Source organism: Elaeis guineensis, chromosome 4 (assembly GCF_000442705.2).
Source record: "Elaeis guineensis isolate ETL-2024a chromosome 4, EG11, whole genome shotgun sequence".
NCBI classification, from domain to species: domain Eukaryota; kingdom Viridiplantae; phylum Streptophyta; class Magnoliopsida; order Arecales; family Arecaceae; genus Elaeis; species Elaeis guineensis.
Window position 1 is genome coordinate 32,687,637 of NC_025996.2, and position 23,916 is coordinate 32,711,552.

General features: G+C 39.3%; 1 protein-coding gene and 1 pseudogene across 1 annotated transcript; one reads left to right on the plus strand and one right to left on the minus strand.

Moving 5' to 3' along the window:
* Positions 1-4,720, minus strand: LOC105043072 (CDT1-like protein a, chloroplastic). The gene is made up of 7 exons (XM_010920493.4): positions 4,200-4,720; positions 3,559-3,678; positions 3,140-3,374; positions 2,068-2,760; positions 1,286-1,487; positions 1,109-1,199; positions 1-426 (listed from the first exon to the last, which is right to left on the minus strand). Exons 1-7 carry the CDS (start codon positions 4,571-4,573, stop codon positions 369-371), a joined length of 1,773 nt encoding a protein of 590 aa, XP_010918795.2. The 5' UTR covers positions 4,574-4,720; the 3' UTR covers positions 1-368.
* LOC105043073 (protein KINESIN LIGHT CHAIN-RELATED 3-like) overlaps positions 4,712-23,916 on the plus strand; it is a 27,128-nt pseudogene continuing 7,923 nt past the window's right edge.

Consider the following 23,916-nt stretch of genomic DNA (forward strand, 5'->3'; position numbering starts at 1 on the left):
TATATCTATGAAACAAAACTTTCAAAAATAATTTTCCATAGAACCATGACCTCTTTACAAAATAATGCTGAAGAGGTAACAATATAAGAGAGTAATTCTCCAGCAATTAAGCACTTGTACGGAGCCAGCTTTCCCTAAAGCTTGCTTTCAGTCCCATAATGAGCCCCCCCCCCAAAAAAAAAAAGCCAATTTGTTGGAGACAGGAACCATCATCAGCACCACCACTCGTGAGAATTGCATGAATCTTTCAGGTAGCATATGATTGGAAGCTCTTTCGAAAGTCCTTCCACTCCTTGCAGTGCATTTAGAGCTAAACTTGTCTATGCTAACGATGGCCTCATGAACTACTGGATTTCAGGTGCACCTTCTTACTGAGCTTCTGCTAGTCTCTGTCGGATCTCTTCTGGACTAGTTATCTTGTTGACACTGAAGAAAACAAGATCGATGAGATAAATCAGCCATGGTTGGGAATGGCATCTCTCTCGTGCTCCCCTTCTTTTCATTAAAAAAAGAGTGAGCGAAACCCAATTCACTTCATTAAGATAATTAAAGAAATGTACAAAAGAAGAAAAAAATAAAATCTCAACTATGACAACTTGGATATATGCATAGAACAAATTTCAGTGCATGGGTTCAGCACTTCAGGATATTATTTGGAATGAAGGACAAGTTCTGCTTAATGATAAATTGTACCAGATAATTTAAAATATGATTCGCCATATATCATGTGGCTTTGGTGGTGAATGCTCCACTACTGCATGGCTTCAGAATAATCACTGTGGTGTGAAGGATTTGTTCTGCTTACTGATGGATTATACTAGATAAAATAATATGATTCATCACATACCAAATATGGCTGTGATGATAATCTTTATGCAAATTACTTTTAAGACTATCTTTGATGAGGGGAGCAAATTCTTTCAGTAGGTCATCTGAACTTGGTCATCAATTTTGATAGCCTCAATGAAATGCTTACTAATGGCAAACTGGATCACCTGCTTCTATAAAAAGTGGGGCCCTTACACTACAAAGTACCAAGCACATAATGCACAGCAAGAAACAAAACAAAATAAATAAATAAGAACATATTTAAGCATTCTAAACTCACCAGCAAAGAATGTCTCCGCTGGATGCTTTCTTTTCCGAAATCCAATCTGGAACTAGTTCTAGCAACAATTCCAACTGTTCTTCAACTTCACCTGCAAATGCAGAATTACTTATTTTCCGATTTAACTAGATAGATTATTACTTATGGGATATTTAAACCAATCTTATTTGGCAATACCTCTATCCACTATTTTACAATGACTTGCAATTAATTTGTAAATAAGCTCTTGCTTCGTCATCACAGTTCGGTTAGCTGACTGAAATATAAGCAAAATCATGTCAAAAATATTGGGTAAGCATGCTAGTAATTTTTGTCGTCTCATTGCATTGGCAACACCAGCCTCTTTCTCCTCCAGCACTCTCTTCTCCTTCTCCCTTATCTGCAAAGGGTTATTAGGTTAAAATTTTATCCTAGCACACGAATAGTGCATTTCACACAAGTTCATAAGCTACAAAATCCAGAAGAAGTTGGTAAATTAAGGCATTGGTGACATATACATGCACTTAAATAAACATAATTTTCTATAATTTTGTAGAACAATGCAAAGAGGCATAAATATACATGAAACAAAAAACTGCTGTCAGAAACAAAAATAATAACAATTTTACATGAAAACTTCCATTTGTCTGTTAAAGAGACGGGCATAAAGAAAACTGTGTTGCTAAACGCAAACATGAAGTGTGGAATAGCAAACTAAAAAAGGACTATGACCACAACAACACTAACAATATATAAGGCATGAATTGAGTCAATTTCAAAGAAGAGTAAGGAGTAAAAGAAGAAACCATCTAACAAAAATATGTATATACGTTTTACTGCATATTATAAAGACAATTGAAAACAAGATCATAACGATCATGGTTACATGAACTGGTGCATTCCATGCAAACAAATCACTTTCAAGAAGTTTTAAGCATTAAAGACATAAATTCAATTGTAAATGATAGAAAAAGGCTTACAGATTGCAATAGAGTCTCTGGCAGAAAACCGAGGACACTATCATCAACTGACAAACTTCTGCTTCCATCGTCCTCATCCACTGCTTTTGTACTCTTTGTTGGAGTTGTGAATAACTTGGTGCGGGTTGATCGTTTCACTGACTTCTTTGGTGGTGGGGTGGCATAACCCATCGATGGGCGAGATCTCTTTGATGTTTGAATTTCTGGTGTAGCAGTCATCAGCCTGGCAGGAGTAGAAATAAGTTTTGCAGGAGTTCCCTCTAAATTATTTAAATCCTTTGAAGAACAGTTTTCAGGCTTCAATTTTTCAGTCGCCTCTTTATCTGTTGTCTTGTTGCCAGATGAAGCTAATAAAATGGAGGAACTAATCAAGGACTTCTTAGATATGGGTGGCTTCGAAGAGAATTTTATAGGAGATGGAGCAACAAAGACATGAGGATCATCCTTAAGAGAAGGCTTGTTAATGCATGTGAGAGACGTTTTCTCTGCACCAAGTATAGGAATTTTCTGAGAGAACCGCCGTTGAAAAGATCCAGACATGTGAGAGAGCACTGCAAATTCCTGCTGGAAAGGTGTGCTTGATGAAGGTTCCAGAGATGTTGAATTGATGGACCCTCTTGCAACTTGTGGAAGTATGGTTTGCTTTGCTTGACTGAATGGAACTGGCAGTTGTTCCTCTGGAATATCATCTCCCTGGCAGGCAAAAGAAGCAGTTAACAGTGTCCTTTCACCACAAAACAAATAATACAAAATCAAAATTAACTCGGAAATATATATTTATGATAAACTATTAAATAATTGAATCATGATATTCAGAGCAAAAGGTTGCAATCCTCAATTTTTAGAAGTCCAAAAAAGATCATAAAACTCACAATCAAAACCTTTTGAACCTTAATCACAACTGCAGGTGAATAAAACGACAACGGAACAGAACTTTAAATTCTAACTCAACTGAAGACATTCAGAGATCTTATACCACAAATATGCAGCTTCAGACATGACCCTCTTTTTTTTCCTTTTAACAAGCCCATTAAAGTTGTAAATAGTGTAGCTTAAAATGTAATTTTAGTACCTCTGGATGTTCTTTGAAGAACTCCACAAGCCTTTCTCTGAAAACTTTTCTCATGATTGAGTACCCACTTTCACCTTTCTGCTTCACACAGTTAGGTATTGCCTCAACCTGGAGAGTAACTTGAAGCTCTGGCTTCATACAGCAAGTAGTCTCATCGAGGGAAAGCACTTTCTTGATAAAAATGGCTTCAGGCATTATGTACTTTAGTTGTGCTAAATGCCCATAAGTAAATCTCCTGAATATAGAGATTAGAGAAATTTCAATAACTAAGACAAAAGAATTCTTAGATACTCAATTCGCTTAATAACTGAGTAAGAAGGTAAAAGTTAAGTGGGGTTATCGCTTTGATACCTCCTTTTCCAGTCAAAAAGGAAGGAAAAATTTAACAGGACATGGTAAATTGAAGAGAAGAAAGGTACCTCTCAGACAAATGCTGAATACTGGCGCAGATGTTAGAAAATGTTGACATGGTTCCTTTCAGTCGGAGCAATCGAATTGAGCTCTCCATACAATTAAAGAACTCACACAATATCTCATATCTGTTACCAACAAATTAATTTAAGTTTAGAGCAAGAACTATAAATTCGAATAAGTCTACACAATTTTAAACAGATTGATAGGTCATGGATGACTTAAATTTTTCTTTAAAAAAAATCAATAAACACTAAGAATAGATCGCTGCAGCAAACAATAGTTCAAAAAACACTGTTAAATAACCAAATCATATGTTAAAAAGCGGTCATAAGAGGTGGCAAAATTATTTAAAAAAAAAGTTTTTTTTTAATTGTAACAAAATAAAAATGTTGAAACTTACATTTACGCCTTTTCTCCGGGGAAAAATGAATTTTTGCAACAGATCATTATCGGTCACAGGGAGAAAGATCAGAACTTTTTTCTTTTTCTTTTTTTCTTTTTGAAGACAGAGAGATGGAAATCAAATTTATACATCATCATCTCAAATACCAAAAGAATAAAAGGAGGATCTTTTATTTTGCGATAATTAATCTCTGATCCATAATCCATCTCAACAACCCTGGGAATCCAAGAGCAGAGGACTTACTCTTCCGGAAGTTTGACAGGGGTTTTAGCCTTCGATGGTTTAGAAATCGAACCAACTCCCAAGCCGGCCCCCAGCTGTTCCTCCACGGATTGGAGATCATCATCGGATCGAGGGAGACTGGCCCGATCTGCGGACCTCTGAAGGCCAAGGGCGACCTTCTTCACCTCTTTCACCGACAAGGCCACGCTCCGGTTCCTGGCCCGGCGCGGGAGCTGTACCGGCTTCTCCGGTGTCCAGATCTGGTCGGCGGGGGCGGCCTTGGAGGGCGACGGAGCGGCAGCCGCTGGAGGGAGGGTTTTGACCGGAGGGCAAGGAGATGATGACGGCTTCTTATCAGTAGAGATCGAGGGCTCAGATGGGGCAAGGGATTCCATGGAGTTGAAGGAGAGGAATGGGGACAAGAGCGCGATAGATTGGAGCGGCGGAGAGATAGGGAATGGGGGGATGAATGAGGAGGGTTAATAAAAAGGCAAAAGGGAGGGAGAGGGGCGCAACGTTCGATTTTGGCGGGAATGAGGGGCATGGCGGGAAACGCCAGCGGTGTGGCCGCGTGGCAGGAGCCGATTACCGGCCGAATGTTCCGGGTAAACGAATCCAATGGACTCAAGCGAGAGGGCCGTGGAAACCGGCATGGGACGCTGAAAAGGGACCAGATGGAGACCAATGCTTGGTGTTACCGGAGTGGCTGCATAAGTGTAGATTGCTGACAACTATGCATTTACTTGGATGGCATCTGTAACACCCCGGCCCATTTGGGCCTTGGACCAAGCCCATATAAGAGCCCAAATCCAAAAAAAAAAAAAAAAAGAAAGAAACGAAGAAGACTCCTATTGGGAGTCTTTTTCCACCTGAGTCACCGGAGGAGAAGTTGGAATCTGAGAGGGATTCGACCTCTCCTCCACTCTATAAGACCCCCCTCTCCCCCTCCTAAACAACTCATGGTGATCACCAGTCTCTCTCTCTCCTTTCTCCTTGTTTTCTCTAGTTGAAGTCAAGGCCTCCCGTACTCGTGCTCGCCGGAAATTGGAGCCGACGACGCTGCTGAAGCTTGAGGTAAGCCCTTCTCCTCCTTCCTCTCTTCCTTCCCCTCCTTTCCATGGCTTCGTGCACCCTCGCCGGCCTTCGGGATCGCCGGAAAATCCATGAAAAACAGAACCCCTATTTTGCTTTGTTTCGATCGGGCCCTTTTCTCTCTTTTCCGGCCACCGACGTCACTGTTTGCGACGTCTCACCCCTAGGATAGGATCCTCACCTCTCTACCTGTCGTCCTCGATAAACCTTGGCTGCCGGCGACCGACCAATGGCCGAAAATCATGAAGAAAGGGGCGGGTCCCCTATTTTTCGAAAAAAAAAGGGAGAAAGCTCGCTGGCCGAACCTCACCGCCGACCGGCCTTGCTCTGTCGCCGTCGCGTGGATGCCGCCCACCTTGTCGGAGCCCATTCCACCGAGGAGGACCTCACGATCTTTCCCTGTTTCGGCCCAAGGGAAACCGCGGGAAAAAAAGAAAAGAAGAAGGAAAAAGAAAAAGAAAAAGAAAAAGAAAAAAGGAAAAGAAAAAAAAGAAAAGAAAATAAAAATAGAAAAAAAAAGAAGAAGAGAGAGAATTTTCCTCTCTCCTTTCTCTCTCTTTCCTCTCTCCTCTCTCTACCCTCTCTCTACATTTTCTCTCTCTAGACATTTCTCTCTCTTTATTTCTCTAGTGTCTTTTTCTCTCTCTGATTTCATCACGGATCCTAAGATAAAATCGATATATAAAATATAATGACCTGAGATTGCTCTGAAATTCGTGCAGTAGATCTAATCCCAGTCCGATTCTATTCGAAATTTATAACATATGATTCATATTAAGTCATCCTGATAGGACCTTTGATGATCTCGACCATGATTGCCTCATCGGAAGGATACGAAGATTCTCTCTCCACTTTCTCTCTCTACTTTCTCTCTCTAAAATTTTCTCTCTTCATGAATTTTCTCTCTCTAGAAGTCTTATGGATCAGTGGAGGATCCAGATACTTAGATAAATCTTAATTTTGATTAATCCTAAGAGAGATCCTCGATTTGTGTTATTAGGATCGATTATCGGTAATTTTCTCCATATATGATTTTTATATTTGATCAGGGTTACGAAGAGATATGATTGTTTGCATATGATACCGAGTGGAATATTTTGTTAAAAAAATTCATAAATCAAAGAAGAACATTGATTTTTATATTTGGATCAGTCACCGATAAAGATAAGAATTTCTGTACATGATCACCATTATATATATGCTATTTTACTGTTGGTCTTGCATTATTGGTTTTGCATCGTCGGATTTGAGATCGATGAATTTATTATATCTGAGATACTATTATTTGATTTTGAGCATTAGTATGTTATGTCAATATATATGTATCAGAGATTGATGGCATGATTATATGGATATGACATATCTAAATTGATCATAATGCAAGTCGGAATTTATTTAATGAAATCAACACATAATGATTAAATGAAAAGAAAGAGATATATGGTATGGACTAGCCTTATCATGTGGAACAGTCGGCCAGGAGCTTATGCCTGGGACAGTCCCCACTGGCTTACAGGTGGATCAGCTGGCCAAGAGCTCATGCCTGGGACAACCCGCCAGGAGCTTATGCCTGGGACAGCCTCTCACGGGCTTTCGTACGTGCGACAGCCGGTCAGAAGCTCATCTTGGGACAGCCTTGAAAGGCTTTTTAAGTGGACATTGATTCGGATGATGACTGAAGTACTTGGTTAGTCCAGAGCCAAAAAGAAAAGGTTAAAAATCATGTGATTATGAAAAGAGAAATGAAAGATAAGACATGAAATAATTGTTGAACAAAAGTGTTTTACCTATTAACATATGATGATGCATCTATTTTAACAAGACAGAAAATTTATGGATATTTGCATTATTCTGGACATTGAACATGAGATTTTATATTTTATTGTTTATCCTTATTTTCATATTATATTACTATATCAGTGTGATATGGGAATTCTTACTGGGCTGTAAAGCTTACACCCCTTCATCTTTCTTTTTCTTCTCAGAGTTACAGGATGCTTATGATTGGCTATGGCCTGGATTTACGGGTGAGCAGAAGGATAAATAAGAGTGTCATAGTATCTGATCAGAGAATTGAAGAAATTTAAATTATAATTATATAAGATTTTACGAATTATTGTTGAAATGAATTGTTATGGATGTTAAGATTGTAATGATTTATTTTGGCCTTGCATATTCTTTAGGGCTTGCTCTAATGAGTGTGCGGTCATCATGTATCCGATCCGGTGTTGGGTTCGGGGCATGACAGCATCATCAGTTGCCACGAATAAAAGATAAATTTCAATTCAGGTTGGATTAATTCCAAGGGTAGAACGTATAAACTATTAAACTAGTCTCTTTTTTTTGTTGAGCGTACACGAGTATAGTGTCTTCATTAATAATATGGATAGTAGCCATCCACTACCTTGTGCCAAGGATTAAAGGGACTCTTGGTTGATATGAAATAAATGAAATTTTGGGATAAGTAGTGTATGTTTTTCCTTTTGGTAAGTAGTGCGCGTATTAATAAGCAACTTGGAATCTGGGGACCCTCCTCACAATAGTTCCACAAAATATAAATGTCCAAGTCCATTTTCAAATACCCAAAAAGTACTCTAGTTGTATTTCTCATAATTGCCGAGAAAACTATGTTGCCAGTAAATCCTCCCGTCATTTATCAAGAAACTATATTGATGCCACAACTTTAAAAAGTGGATTACTTTTCTTTAAAAAGGGCATTACTAATGGAGTGTAGTGAATAACATCGAATTTCTGTTACTAGAGTTTGTCGACTCTCTTTATTGGCGAATCTAGGTGGATATAGAAATCTCCTTCTTTATCATATCGTCACATATTATTTTCTATAATAGTAGATAAAGTCGCCCACATTTAGCCTAATTAGCTGTTTCTCATTGCTTCTCTATATATGGGATCACCATCTACATAAATATATCCGTCTTAATTGCAAATACAATAAACTGCCTTCGGACATTTTGTCAGCGAAAGAAAAAGTAAATATTAAAAGGGGTCTTCCTAGTTCAGCATCTAAATTTAGAGACAGATCTATTCACGAGCGCATCATGTTTAACTTGAATTTTAGCTTGAGATTAGCTCAATTAATCAGGTTACCAATGTGTTAAGCTTTTTATTAAATAGTAGAATCGGGTCTATGCTGCATAACAAAACTTTACATATGCCCAATTATTTCCATTTTTCGAAGAGTTCAACAATCTCATCCAATAAAGTGGAGGGTCCAATTCAATCAAAATAGACCATGTACTAGCCATCAATAGTTGACTGAACAGGGTATGACATACATGTTTTTGTCCTTTTCAATCAACTTTGTTGATTGCCATGCGAATAGCAGGAGATAATGGATTAAGTCGATGATTCAAACAAAAACTGGAGAGTATTTCTTCCATTAGAATGGTTTGCTTTAGACTAACAAGGCAGTAGAAAATGATAGTTGCCAAAGATGGCGCTTGCTGAGGGATGGGCAATGTATTTTTTATATGAAAAAAAAATTCATCTTCCTTCGGATCCATTATTGAAATATGGGCGAGTAGTAAACGATTGAGTTCATAGTGCTATGAGATTTACAAAAAAAATTTTATGCACCGTGAGTAATGTAGAATATACAAATTTTTTATGTACCATAGATGGTGCAGAATGTGCGCACCATCCATGATGATTGACTCATGCAAGGATCAGGATACGGCACATGAAAAAAATTAATTTTTTTTTAATTCTGTACGTGAGTCAATCATTATAGGTGGTGTGCATGATTCTACATCGTCCGTGGTGCGTAAAATTTTTTTCAAGATCTCCGCATGGACCCTACAGTGCATGAATTCTGAGGACGGGACTTTTTTTTTTTTTTTTTTGGTACACTGATTTTTTTGATTCACTTAGGAACTTTGTAACTTGGTTGTCCAATAGTAATCTAACTGATACCCTTGCATAACAAGCAGCCACGCTCCATCATGCTCCAGGGGTAATTTTGATGGTTCAAGTCCATCTTCAAAGTTGCACACTGGCTAATGCATTTGGTAATGCCTGAATCTGAAAGCAGTCATGTACGGCATTGGAGGCTGTCGATATGCGCTGAATTCTTTACATGCACGCATCATGCTTGTCTCGGCGGATCCGGGCCTGCTGCAGATTTACAAACTACCCATCGTACGACCTCTCGAGGATTTCCAAAGAACACCTAAGGCTGGGGTTTATAAGGGCTTTACGATTGCGAGTGTTTCCCAGTATGGCCTCCTCCCTGCACGCCATGGGAAGGGCTTCTTCCTCTCTCTCTCTCTCTCCTCTCTGGCCTCACATAATGCGAACTCTCTTCCCTCTTCTCTCTCTCCTTCTCGTCGTCCAGCGGTCGAAGCCAAATCCAACCCCCCAAGAAGCCCTCGGATCCGCCGCCACCACCTCACAGGAACTCCTTGCTGCCTTCGAAGCCATGGAATCCTCTCTCGACGAAAGCGACAAGAGGCTTGGATTGGCATGCCGGACGGCGGATGAGCGCCTGGACTCCCAGGTCCACTTGTTGGGTGGATATCTGATCAGGACACCACCTCCCAAGATCTTTTCAGTATCACGCGATGCAACAGGAAGAAAGAAGAAACAAAACAAAAGAAAAACAATCAAAATACGTGGATCAGCCACAAAAAAGCTCGCCTCTACGGGGTATGCAAACTTCACTATGAAAAAGAAATTTTACAAGAGTCAACCCTTGTACACCCAATTCTCTCTCATCTGAAGTTTCTCTCACAAAAGCTCTCTCTCTCTTGAAGACCCCTGAACCCCTGAAGTGCCTGGCGACCGCTGTCTAGAAGCCTCCTGCTCATTCTCTCTCAATGCTTCCGCCTCTCTCTTCTTTTGGGTTCCGTACGTGCTTCGTATGGTGCGAGAAAACCAACCACTCCCTTTACTCTGTGTACAGAGCTTTTTATAGACCTTAATCACGACTTAGATCATGATTAGGACTCCTTAATCAACTCAAATCACGTCCCAGACCGTCGGATCAAGACGGGAGCCACCTGGGCCCTCCGATCGTGCTCCGATCCACGGAATAGTATCGTGGACCGTGAAAAATGCGTGGGAAACCCTCACACGGTCCACAGGCCCAGCCGTGGACCGCTCGGTCTACGGTGGATCGGGACAAAGGGCCAGGCCGCGCCTCGGCCGGCCCGCTCCCGCGCGCGGGCCTACGCGCGCCTGGGCCGCATGCCCGGCTGGGCCGCCCGCCTGCGTGGGTCGCGCATCCCGCACGGGCCTGGGTCGTGCGTCCCATGCGCCGCCGCCTGCGGCCGCACCGCTGCCACCCGCTGCCGGTCGCCGGCGGTCCTCCACCGCCTCGAATCTCGTGCCGACTTCAAAAGCTCGTATCTCTTCCATCCGAGCTCCATTTCAGGTGATCTTGATCTCGTTGGACTCTGTTTTTTGCCACGAACCTCGCTGTGGGCTCAATATGGGTTGAATCTCGAGACGTCAAATTCTAACAGTCCGACGATCCTAAAGCCCTCCACTTTGCCCTTTAGAGCTCTGAAGATTTTCGAGACGAGGGATGGGGTGGGGGGGTGTAGATCTCGGTTGCAAAAGGCCCTTCGCTTGATGGGCTCGGTCGCTTGCAAGCTGAAAAGGTTCGATAATAGTTTGGAGTTTTTGAACGCAGCTGATGAGATTCTTGGTAGGCTGGAATTTGGAAGTCGTAGCGATTGGGAAATTAGGTTAGTGAACGTCACCGTCCAGCTCCAGCTTGCGAGTACGAAGACAGTGATGGGTGGAAGAAGGGAGGTTTTGCCTAACCTATGAAGGTCTCTGGAGCTTAAAAATTCGATCTTGGAGCGTAATTGTCAGGAATTTGGCGCTGCCTATGAGGATTTGGCGGAGGCTTGCACTGCAGTGTGGGATTTTAAGGAGGCCTTGCCGTTGTGTTGGAAAGCGCTGGAGATTTATGAGTCGGTCCAGGTTCGGCAGCTTCTTGGAGTTTTCTATACTGGTTTGGGGAACAATGAGGAAGCTTTGGAGCAGAACGAGCTCTAGATGAGGGTCTTGGAGAGCTTAGGATTGGATACTGAAGTGCTTGAGGTGGAAATTGATGTGGCCAACATTCAAATTGCATTAGGTAGGGTGGATGAGGCAATCAACATTCTTAAAAGGGTGATTCAGCGGACTGAAAAGGAGAGTGAGACTTGGGCATTTGTTTTTGTCTCGATGTTGAAAGCCTGGTGTTGCCCAGAGAAGTTTGGGGACTCAAGGAGGTGTTTGGAGATTGCTTGTGCTATTCTTGATAAGCAGAGTCAGCCTCTCCTGCAAGGGTTGCCGAGGTATATGCAGAGATATCTATGTTGTATGAGATGATTAATGAGTTTGAGACAACCCTATCTTTAATGAAACACACTCTTGGGATGCTTGAAAAGCTTCCACAGGAGCAGCACCTAGAGGAAGCATCATGGCAAGGATGTGGTTGTTGCTTCTTGTGATGAAAAGAGTGCCCCAGGCTGTTCCATATTTAAAAAATGCAACTGAGAAGCTGAAGAGCTGCTTTACTCCAAAGCATTTTGGGTTGGGTTTTGTCTATAAGATTTTGCAACAGGCATACTTGGAGATGGACCAGCTGCTGGCTGTGAAGATGCCAGAACTTGCAAAAGACATCAGTGATTTCTCATTCAGGCCATACAATGAGAATGCGACAGACACATGCCAATGCCTTTCAAATGCATATGGAGCCATCGGAAGGTACATTTTCATCTCATCATTTTACTTAAATGCTAGCATATATTTTGTTTTTGGTTTTATAGTACCCATAAGTTATCATGGATTTGAAACGAAGGTTTATGGTTGACTTTGAGGTATCTAGCTACATCAAATTCAGTTGTCTTAAAGGTATTTGTGTAATCAATAATGGTTAACTTCCACCATAAAATTTGTTTGTGTGCTCATTTTTCTTGTTGAGCATAATAGCGATGCTTGGATTGATCTCACCTATGTTGTCCTCATTTAATGGTTCATCGAATGATCACATGTCAGCAAAAAGCAGGGCTGTTTCTTCAATAGTTTTTCACTTTTCCATAGGAAAGAACTTTCTTTGGTGCTGAAAATTTCTAATATGATCCACAAATTGATAATAAGGCGATCAACTTGCAAATCTCCTAGATCTCTTTCTCAACTACGGAGCTAAACCTGTAACTTTTAAAAAATTTCAAGTTATCATTCACCAATCAAGCAGTTGATTCAATGCACAAGCCAAGTTTAACCAATTCTATGCCCTAAAGTTCTGCAGAAGAAGCAAAATAAACACCCATCTCTGCTTTTCAGTCTTACTTTTCTGCTAGAGTTCAAAATTTCAAGGATCTTACTATGATTGGCTATGCTCATTCTTATTCACAATAGAACAATGGATTTGCTCTGCTGAAGAGGTGCCTGGAGTCTCACCAACACAAGTCTTCAAATAAGGAAAAAATTAAGAAGCTTACATGTAGAAAGTATCCTTAAGGTTTGAACTCAGTTCTATTTCAGCTATTTACTCAAGCTACGACTTTCCACGACAGAAGATAATTTATGACTTCATAAAACTACAAAATTTGGATTTTCATGGAATTTCATTTCAAAATATCGGGAAACTACTTGTGTTCGCAGCAGAACCAATGCCTCTTATTGGAGAGTGATCTACAAAGATGTTGTTGCCTGTCGTAAACCACTAAAATGACTACTATTTTCATTCAAACTATGCCTATCTTCTTATATATTGATTCCTTGATTCATGACACTTTGTCTTTGTTCGATTGGTCTCTTTGGTCCCTTATGACTGCATCACCTGATGTTTCTTCAAGATCAACATGAATATAGATTCAAGTGCATCTGGAATGCTCAATATTTTTTGTCATCATATTTGCATCAAGAATCATTCTGTATGCAGGATATCTTCAAACCTAGTAGTTCACTAGTAAATTTCTCAATCTAACCCTAGATAGTTTGTTTCTGAAATCCACCACTTGTTTCTTCGAAATGGCTTTTCAACTTCTGCAGATTTAATGTCAGACCTCCATTTATATGTGAACCAGACTTTAGCAGTGTAAAAAGCTATTAAGCAAACAGGTTGTTATATAAGTCTCTTGCACTAATGTGGATAAATTTTCAGGATGATCATGTCCAATATTTTCCCAACAAATTACTAAACTAGGGGAGGCATCGTTCCCCCCACCCCCCTTTTTAATATATTTTAAAGGTGGTGATTATATTGATGACGATCAACTCAGGTTTTGAATATCTTTCTCCGTAAGTGTTCTTTGTGATTGGCTACTGTCAACTGATTTGCCTACTACATTGGATAGTCTGGTTATGAGGGGGTTAGGAAGATACCATAATACCTCAAGAAGGTCTCTTAGATAAAGTTTATTCCTTTAAAAATTGAACTGATTTCCATAATGGATAGAGGTGGGGTGGATGATGTATATATATGCTTTTTGGAGTCTTGGCTGATCTCTATGTACTGGATCAAGGATTGCGGACTCTGTACCGGAGCTTGTGTCGGCCGGTCGGCATTATAGGTTGGTACGGATCCGTACCATACCGGACTGGTGCGATTTGACACAAGGAAAGGAAGGGAACTGGGAGGAGGAAAAGAGAGAGAAATAGAGAGAGGAGGGAAGAAAGAAAAGGAGGAAGGGGAATGAGTCGGAGGAGCCATCGGATGGCCTATGGCTGGCCGTCGTGGCTGTCGGACGGCGTAGTCCACGTGCGTGGCGCCGCGGGCGTGAAATAGGGGCAATGCCCCTATTTCATAGGGTTTTTTAAAAAATCGAAACTTAAGTGAAGCCAGCAAACCATTTGCCGGCTTCACTGTTTTTACTTTAAAAAAAAAATCAAAAAATGAAGCTGACAATCCAATTGCCGACTTCAATGTTTTTAAATTTTTAAAAAAAATCTCTTAAAAAATGAAGTCGGCAAATAATTTACCGGCTTCACTGTTCATCTCCATTTTTAAAAAAAGACCGATGCATGAATAGGGGCTGTCGCTCTTGTTCGTGGCGGCGACTCCACCCGCACGGTTTTCGCCGTTCGCTGGCCACAGCAGCCATCCGAAAACCTCCGACATCCCATTCGCTGTCCTGTCCTCTCTCCGGTAAGTCGCTCCCCCCTTTCTCTCTTTCTCTCTCGTTTAACAGTCCTATTGGGTGAACTAAGCGGCGGAGGCTTCTGCGTCCCTCCGATGGCCGTAATGGGCCATTGCCGGCCTCTGACGGCGTCCTCATCTCTCTCCATCTCCTTCTCTCTTTTTCTCTCTCTTTCCCTCTCTTTCTCCCTCGGTGCCGGCACATGCCGTTTTTCAAGCCGGAACCATCCCGGTTCTCCATCGGTCCGATTCGACGCGTCCTGAACTGTCTAGTTCGGGACGGTTCTGAAAACCTTGACTGGATATTTGTTGGGGCAACAACATAGTTGAAACATTTTATCAATTGAAAATTGAGAAAGCAATCAATGTAGATAAGTTAATTGATAGTTCTAAGGTGGTCAACCTTGTTCGATCAACTTCTTACCATTTATTGCTAATTCTCATCCTGATGGCAATCCTTAACTATATAGTGCTGACTGATTGGCTAACTTTTGGCAAATGAGGGGTTTTGAGAGCTAAAAGGCTTCGAGCAGGAACCTACCTTACAGTCTTATAGGTTACATGGTTTAAGCTTGCACAGTCGAGTGTGACCCTCCAAGGTTTCTCTATTCTTGAATGGAATAGAGCGAAGAAAGGAAGCTCAGATATCAGGTGGATCTGTGGAAACTTAAGAGGGGCAGAGCTTTTGTTAGGTAGCTTTGGTGTAAGGTAGTAAAGTACCACTGCTTGACATGGTATGGGTAAAGACCATGAATGCCCTTTGTGTGTGTGTTGTGAGAGAGAGATAGTGTGTGTGTGTGTGAGAGAGGCCTAAGAATGATAAGGGATTGAAAAACATGTGCATTGAAGGAGGATGTGGCCTTTTTCAGAAATTTATGCTTTTGAAAATTTGGAAAGCAAGCTCTAAAGTTGGACTTCGTTATGTGGGAGCATTATCAGTTCCATTAAAATTTTCTATTCAATGCATTGTGATTTTTCTTTTTAATTTTATATTGTCGAATGGTACATAATGGAGTTATTCACAAAGGCAAAGGATGAAATAAATTTAGGTTTTGACTAGTTGTTTAATACCCAATGTGGCTCTTGATTAAGCTCTTTGTGGTTCATGCAGACCTAATCATCATATTTTCAGTGAAGGTTTGCTATGCCATTCCGTGCTGTCCGTACCAGTATCGAGATGGTGAATCTTGTTCTCAGTATTAAATCTTTGTGATCTGCATATGTGTGCATGCACTTGCAAATGTTTTACATGCTGTTCGTGTTTTCATTTGTTGAAGTAGGAGATTATTTCTTTATTGTTAGTTCTCGATTATGTTAATTGTGTGATAATTGAAGTTTGAGCATTCTCCTGTTCTGTGAACCTTCAATAATATTTCAATATATGACAAAATGATAATTATTAATTGATTAAACTCAACTCTTAATTAAGGGTGACAATTTGTGACACGACATGTCAACCCGACCCACAAATGATCTACTTTAAGTACGTTTGAATTTGACATAAACTGGTTTGGGTTATAAACAGGTCAACCCATTTAGACCTATTTATTAAATGAGTCAGATTCAGGTTTAGTCCTTTGACCCATTTAACCTGTTTTGATCCATTTAATAAATAGGTTGGATCATAACCCGACCCATTTAATCTGTTTAAAACCTATTTAACTTGTTTAAAACCTACTTAACATATTTCCGACCTATTTAATCCAATCCATTAAACCTGTTTAACCCATTTGATCTGTCTTGACTTGTTTAATAAATGAATTATGTGGGTTGGATTGGGTTATGCGTTTAATAAACATGTCGGGTTCAGATCTGAAATTTTGACCCATTAAATAAACATGTTGGCTTTGCGCTGAAAAATTTTCGATCGGATTGGCATCCAACTTGACTCGACCCATATCTAACCCAACCCGACTTGCTTGCCGCCCCTACAGTTTTAATACTAACTAGAAAGTAACTCGTGCTATGCAGCAGGATTAAATTAAATAACAGAAAAAATAGTAGGAATGTGGTGATAAACAAAAACTATAGTTGTATCGATTTTTTCCTTGCAAACATATAATTATGGTTAAAACATTTTTCTATTGCAGCTAAAACTTTTTTTGTGCAGGAGACTTTTTTTAAAAGAACTTTGTCTGGGGAGAGTGTTGGAATCTTCACTAGTATTTTGCTTCTCCTTTCTCATCCTTGCTTGAGCTGGAAAAAGAAAGAAAATGTAGAAGAAAATTATTAGCAGTGATGAAAAGAGAATAAAATAATTTGACAGAAGCTATATTTTTCATTTTATGTCATTTGATTTGGGTTCATTTTATAGAAAAATATGAGCAAAGTAATTTGTATTGTGACATATCAAGGTTTAGATGGTATCTAGATAGAGAATTTGTTCTTTCTCTCAAAAATGCTTTCTTTTGTACAAAAAAAACTCTGTTTTAAACGTTGGTTGACGAGAGTGCTGAAATCTTTTCTATTTTGTTTCTCCTATCTCATCCTTGTTGGAGGGTTAAAAAAAAAAGGAAAAATTGAAGCAGATTATTAACATTGATGAGAAAAAGATAAACAAATTCGATGAAAGCTAATATTTTCATTTTTATGTTATCTAATCTGGATTTATTATGCAGAAAAGTATAAGTTAAACAATTTATAGCATCGCCATTATCTAAAACAATCTACCGGCATGGATAGTCTACAAACATAACTAAATTTACAAAATCACATAAAGTTATGGAAAAAGAATTCACTTAGGTAAGTAAATTGTTGCAAATTTGCTATTTATTAATATATGTAAAATAAAACTAAAATGCAATGGGTACCTTCTGAAGCATGATTATGGAATAGGTGAAGCCCATGTAGCAGTGTCGCCTATAAAAAAATAGACAGCTTTGAATCAATCTTTTTTTTGGTTAGAGGAAAAAATTCTGTACCATAAATGCTGCTTCCATCATTCCACCAAATAATAGTAAAAAAAATAATTTTCAACAAATAATAGATTTCAATATTTTTTAATAAGTCAATTCCAAATCACAAAAATTGAAGTAGATATAATAGATGCAATGTAATGCATAACTATCAGTATCTTATTATTAAATTTTATATAATAATACTATTTAACAATAGTGTTTCTTTTACATAATTCAACAATAGATTTCAATAATATCACAATATTAGCAAGGTAATAATGTATGGAAAAATTTGTATAGAAATAAATTTTGCATTCAAATGGTTGGAGAGAGAGAGAAAGAAAAAGAGTGAGGGCTCGACATTTTCTTGAAAACATTTAAAGAAACATTGTTCTTCTAAATCTATGTGGCATGATTTAAATAAACTTTTTCTAATTTCTTAAAAATATGTAAATATTGGTGCAAAAGAGGAAGCTTTCCTTTGTCTATTGACATCAAAAGCCAAAGGTTTCATTGGATTACTTTTATTTACGGTCTTTGCCCTTAAAACATGATAAAGCTTGCCAGATTCTTTCATCCCAAGCAACCCATGAGGCTCGAAGTGTAAGAACTCCGTCTTACGTGTTTGTTTTTGTGACATTGTGCTAAATAGTATGTAAGATGCTCCTCTATGTCAACATGTTTTAGGGAAGTGCACCTTTTTCATAAATAAGCATACTATTTCTTGCATATTATTAGCAATCATTTTTTTTCTTTTGCTTTTTTTCTTTGCATAGGCCTACCATAAACTTCTTTACATGTGACCTCCATCTGTCCCATGTTAAAAAAAAATGGGGAGAAAGAGCCGGCATTGCTAATCGCACCCCACTCATGTGGGAAGCACATGATGCAGTTTTAAAAACCTAACCACCAAAAAAATCACTCAAGAGAGCACCCCTTCCACTCATTTAGTTGAAAACCTAGCCATCCTTTCTCTCTCTCTCTCTCTCTCTCAAAAATAAAAAATCTCCCTCTCTCTCTCCCTCATCCCTCATCCTACCCCACACCCTGGGGTGCAGCGCCACCTCCCCTTAATTGGCCACCACTGCTCATCTGCCAAGTTCACTACCTGTCTCCATGTCTTCCTCTTCCTCTTCCCCCTCAAACCCCCACCACCCCCCTTGATCCTAAGCCCAATCGCTCGTGGTTCATCAATGCTCTCAGCTCTTCCTCCCAACCGTCCCCCCCCCGACCCTCGACATAGTTGCTGCCTTCACACCCATGATCAAGGTTATAAATGGTCGAGATTCGACGGGGAGGTTGGCACAGTCCTGCACGGTTTGATGTGGGCGTCGGCAATGGTCTTAGGTAACCATACCCATTGAATCTCTTTTCCTCTTCCTCTATATCTTTTATTTCTTTTTTTTCTCAAAACGAGTAGAGAGGTAGAGAGTAGGGGTTTGGCAGTGGTGGTGTCAGTCGACCATAGGGTGTGGGAGAGGGGGGAGAGAGAGAGGGAGAGAAAGAGGAGAAATAAAGGGGAGGCAGCTATCTAGGCATGCTTTCTCCATCCCTTTGAAAGAATAGTGTCCTACAAACCAATCGCATGAGTGATGCGATGGAATTTTTCTATGCAGTCTTCCAACTCATGTAATGACATTATTTATTTATGAAATAAATGAGACATTGATTCATCATTATAGCTGCATCTTATTGTATTTAAGATGATGATGAATCCCATAGATTAGGGCAATAGTTTTAGGGCTATGAAGAGTTTTTGCTTGTGAAACCTAAAATCCTAATCTAAAATATTTTTGATCGTAGGAACATTGAGTCGGAGATCAATGTTTCGGTTAGACCGGCATATTTTATGTATGCTCGATGGAGAGGGTGACTGATTTCACAAGCCACTTGTGTGGAACATTAATACAAGAATGTAGATGCTCATTGGGGAATGAGTTCACTAAATTAACTCGCCAACAGAGAACATCTTATGGAGTCTCACTTGCATGTCAAAAGATGATTTTCTAAGTGAGAGTTGTGCAAGTGATCCTTAGACTTGAGATCATCATGAAATTCTGTGCACATGAATGCATATTTTGGTTTATACCCAAGCATGACATAAAGACATACGGGATGTTCTAGATATAATGGAGTGTGTATGAAGATTGTGAGTCGGTCAACAAGAAATCGATTACTTCTAGTAAGAGAAGATGTCATCCTATACATTTTCATCTCTAGATGGCTTAAAAAGTCTTTGGTCAAAGCAGGATGAAGATTAGAAAGGATTTCTAATGCTTCTATCATTGGAGTTATCATTGATTGATGGAGAATCGATATGAATATGTATTTGAGTTTGACATGATTTCATACTCATGAACATATTCAGGATGCGGGGATGAGCGAAGGATGGAATTGCACGGTAACTTGTCAATGAATGGTATATTTTGTATTTTCATCAAATTTCACATCTTCTGGATAGTCATGATACGTTGCTCGACGTCTATCTTGACTTGTTGATTTGATTGAATTAAAGTGTTTAATGTGATCTTCAATTAAAAAGAGTTTTTATTACTGAACTCGGATCGGCATGGTTTGGATCTTAATCGATTAGAAGGGTTCTAATCAAATTAAATCAACTTGCATCCGGATCTACTGCTGGTTAGATGTGGAATCTAATGGGTCACACATAAGAAAATTGACCAAAGACCCATTTGATATGGTTGATTGGAATTTTGGATCCAATCGGATTATCGATAAGCATGCTAGCACGTGTGAAAATCCTAACTCCTTGAATCGGATTCAAATTCAGTTTGAATCTTGCTTTCTGATCAAACCAAATTGAGCCAAGGCCTAATTTAGGTTTGGATCTGGGTGTGCCGCCATTGGATGGCGCCACATAGCCTTATAAGATGCCATTTGACAAAGTCCTAGCTAGGTAGGACTCTTGGCATAAGAAATGTTGGGCGCACATGCCTTGGCGCATTGATGAGGAATAGAGTCCTCACATGGGATTAAGATCCATGTGGCAAGCCACAACATCCTCCACTCTCTGGCACACATCTCAAACATTAAGATGGATTTTTGCTGGACTTATTTTGGCATGGAGAATTTCTGGAATGAAAGCTGCACGCGCGAAGGAAAGAAATCACGCGATAAGAGTCCTACCATGGGGCAAAAGGTGGCGCTCCATATATGATATCCCTGCCATTTGAATTCATATTTAAATATGATGACATGTGGCAAATATCAAAATTATCTGATAAGTGGAAGGACACCTAAATGCCTTTTGAACATGGCGTGCATGCGGGGTGAAGGGAGAAGTCGCCTCCCTTGGAGAAGAGTCTTGTTTGAAGGAACTCCTCTCTCAGGACACACAACAATCAGAGGACGTAAGGAAGAGATGTGACTCTTCCCCACGTGCCTCTATATCACCTATAAAAGGTCTTGGGCATTGGGGCATTCGGATCAATCCAGTTCATTCCAAAAAAATCTCTTCTTGAGTCCCCTCCTAATTTAAGACAAGGCTTTCCTTTCTCTCTCTAGTCTTAGGATAAGGCTTTTGTATTTAAGACAAGCCTTATTCTGATTCAGACAAGGGTAAAGGAGGTTCTAAAGGAGAGGATTTAGAAGTCTAGAAGAGTCTTTGGAAGGGTGAAGTTAGGTTCTTGAAGAAATATGATCGGTGCCAGGTTATTTGAGTGCTAGGGGCTAGAACTCTTGAAGTAAGGTTCAAAAAGGAGCACTGTCCTTGGATCAATTCCTGTGCGGATCACTGTTGGAGGATGAACACTTGGGCACTTAGTGGAAATTGGAATAAGCATTACAGGTATTCTTCATATCCTGCTTATTTAGTTTATGCTTTGATTGCTATAGTTAAGGGATTTTGTGCTTTAGGGTTTCGGTGCACTAGTATGCTTAGAATGAAAATTTTAAACATCCGGACCTTCCGTTGTGCCATCTGAAACCCTACAGTGGTATCAGAGCCTCTTTGATTAATACAATCAAATGATAGTATGTTGGCATAATTTAGATTTGAGGGTTTTTCGATTAGGTTCAATATGGGCCATGAGATGAGTCTGATTGAAAATCCAAATCCTAGTCAATCTTAGTGATATGTTTAGATGCATTACTTCATATTATGTTGTCTTGATTATAATATGATTATGCATCATTGTGAAATGTGTAAAGTAGGATGTGCATGAGATCATAAACCTCTCCTAAAAACTATATTAAGTCGTAGTGGAGAAAAACCAAAAGTTGATTAAGTTTGGAACTGATTGATCAATTAGTATCTAAGGCAAGTGGTTTTTGAGCGGTGGTTATTTAATTAAGACCGTTGCGAAAGTACGGAGAGCCTCCCACTAATCTTACACTTATCTGGCCAATTGGATTAATTAAGTTCTGAATTTGGATTGCTTAGTGCTAAGATCATTACACAAGTCTTCCTTCATGCTAAGCCAGTATCATGTCAAAAACTGTAGCAGGTTTGTTGTGCTATCCACAAGACTTATTATGGAAATTGATATGGGGTTGTCTTGGTGCATAAGAGATGCTTACGGTATATTTTAGATGTGTTGCTTTGTTGTGCTATCCACAATGGTAACATTAATTCAGATATGAATGTATGGAAATAAAGGATTTGACTTAACTAAAATACTATAGTTTGTTGTGCTATCCACAAGGCTATGAGTATTTTTAGAGGCAAAAATTTTTATTGAGAGTGGTATGGGATGCAATTAGAAAGAATTTTCTATCTTTGAATTCATTGGAGTTTATTGTGCTATCCACAAGGCTTTTTTGAGAAATTAGGATCTCAACCACACTAAGAGACTATATTAGGGTTTCTCGCTTACTCTAGGTGAGGGATATGGTATCTGATAAAATAGTGAGAGACATAACTAGATAGAAGATCTCATCTAGTATGTATGTCATTATGAGTGGTCTGCTTATGCAATTATTTTTAAATATAATATAGATTAAATATCTGCATCATGGCATCTTCACTCTCATTGCATGGCATCCTTGATGCTAATAAATTGATCGGTCCGAACTATGTGGATTGGTTGAGAAATTTGCGAATAGTATTCACATAGGAGAAGGTCTTCTATTTTTTGGATATTCCTAATCTAGGTCGGGTCACCTATTATTACTGTGGCAAGATGGGACATTGGAAGATAAATTGTAGGAGTTTTCTTGCAAGCTCGAAGCGGGGTGCAAGTGTTGCACAAAAAAGTGTGTATATGATACATACTATCTTTTCATTGGATACTTCGGCTAGTGATTCTTGGGTATTGGATACCGTTTGTGGTTCCCACATCTGCAATTCGTTATAGGGACTACGGAGAATTCAAAGGCTGAAGAAAGGTGATTTCGAGCTTTTCGGCGTAAGTAGAGAGTCCATTCACGTCGAGGCTGTAGGAACCTATTTATTGAATTTGCCATCGGACAAGATTCTGGAATTAGAAGAATGCTATTATATGCCTATGATCATTAAAAATATTATTTTTGTATCTCTATTACTGAAACAAGATTTTGAAATAAAGATAACGAGCAATAGTTGCTCCATGTATCATTCTAATGAGTTCTATAGTAGTGGCCATATTGTTGATGATCTTCTGATTCTTGCACTTAATGAAAATATCCTTCATATTCATAGAAATATGAAAAAAAAGAGAGAAGATGTGAATATCACATATCTCTGACATTGTCGCTTTGGTCATATTAATGAGTCAAGGATAAACAAGTTGTATAAAGAAGAGTTCTTTGATCCCTATGATTGTAAATCATATGGGACCTGTGAATCCTATCTCATGGATAAAAATGATCAAAACTCCATTCTCTAGACATGAAGAGAGGATAAGTGAGTTGTTAGCCCTAGTACATTCAGATGTATGTGGGCCGATGATAATTCAAGTCAGGGGAGGATACTCTTACTTCATTACCTTTATAGATGATTTATCAATGTTTGGATATGTATACTTAATAAAACATAAATTCGAAGTCTTTGATAAGTTTCAAGAGGATCAGAGAATGGTCAAGATATAAATTAAAAAAGTATCAAGGTTCTTCGATCCGATCGAAGAGGAGAATGCTTATGAGATATGAAAAGGAAAAGAGGAATTGCATTCTATTGGATGTGGTGCGGTCCATGATGTGCTCACGGATCTTCCAATATCTTTCTGGGGATATGCCCTAGAAATTACCGCATACGTATTGAATAGGGTGCCTTCGAAGTTTATTACTGGTACTCCATATGAGATATGAAAAGGAAGAAAGCCTAATCTTAAACATCTTAAGATATGGGGCTGTCTTGCTTATGTCAGAAATATTTTTAGGCATAAGCTTAGTGCTAGATCATATAAGTGCAGATTTGTAGGATATCCTAAGAAAATTAAAGGATATTACTTCTACCATCCTATCGAATAAAAGGTATTTGTTAGTAGGTATGTCATTTTTTTAGAAAAAAAATTTATTCAAGGAGCTAGTGGAAGGAATGTTGAACTTAGGAAAATTCAAGACCTACAAACCATTTCAGAAATATTCGTGGTTGGACCACAAGGAGATTCTCAACCAGAAGTACCCAAGAATGAGGTACATCCACTATACATACCTTCTCTCCGAAGGTCAGATAGAGTGCAACAGACATCTCTAAGATATGGCTTTGTTATTG

Coding starts and splice junctions, on each gene's coding strand:
- LOC105043072 (XM_010920493.4), bottom strand. CDS start 4,573: ATGGAATCCCTTGCCCCATCTGAGCCCTCGATCTCTACTGATAAGAAG. Junction 1,488..2,067: donor CAGAGACTCTATTGCAATCT/GTAAGCCTTTTT, acceptor AACCCTTTGCAG/ATAAGGGAGAAGGAGAAGAG. Junction 1,200..1,285: donor TTGTAAAATAGTGGATAGAG/GTATTGCCAAAT, acceptor CTGCATTTGCAG/GTGAAGTTGAAGAACAGTTG.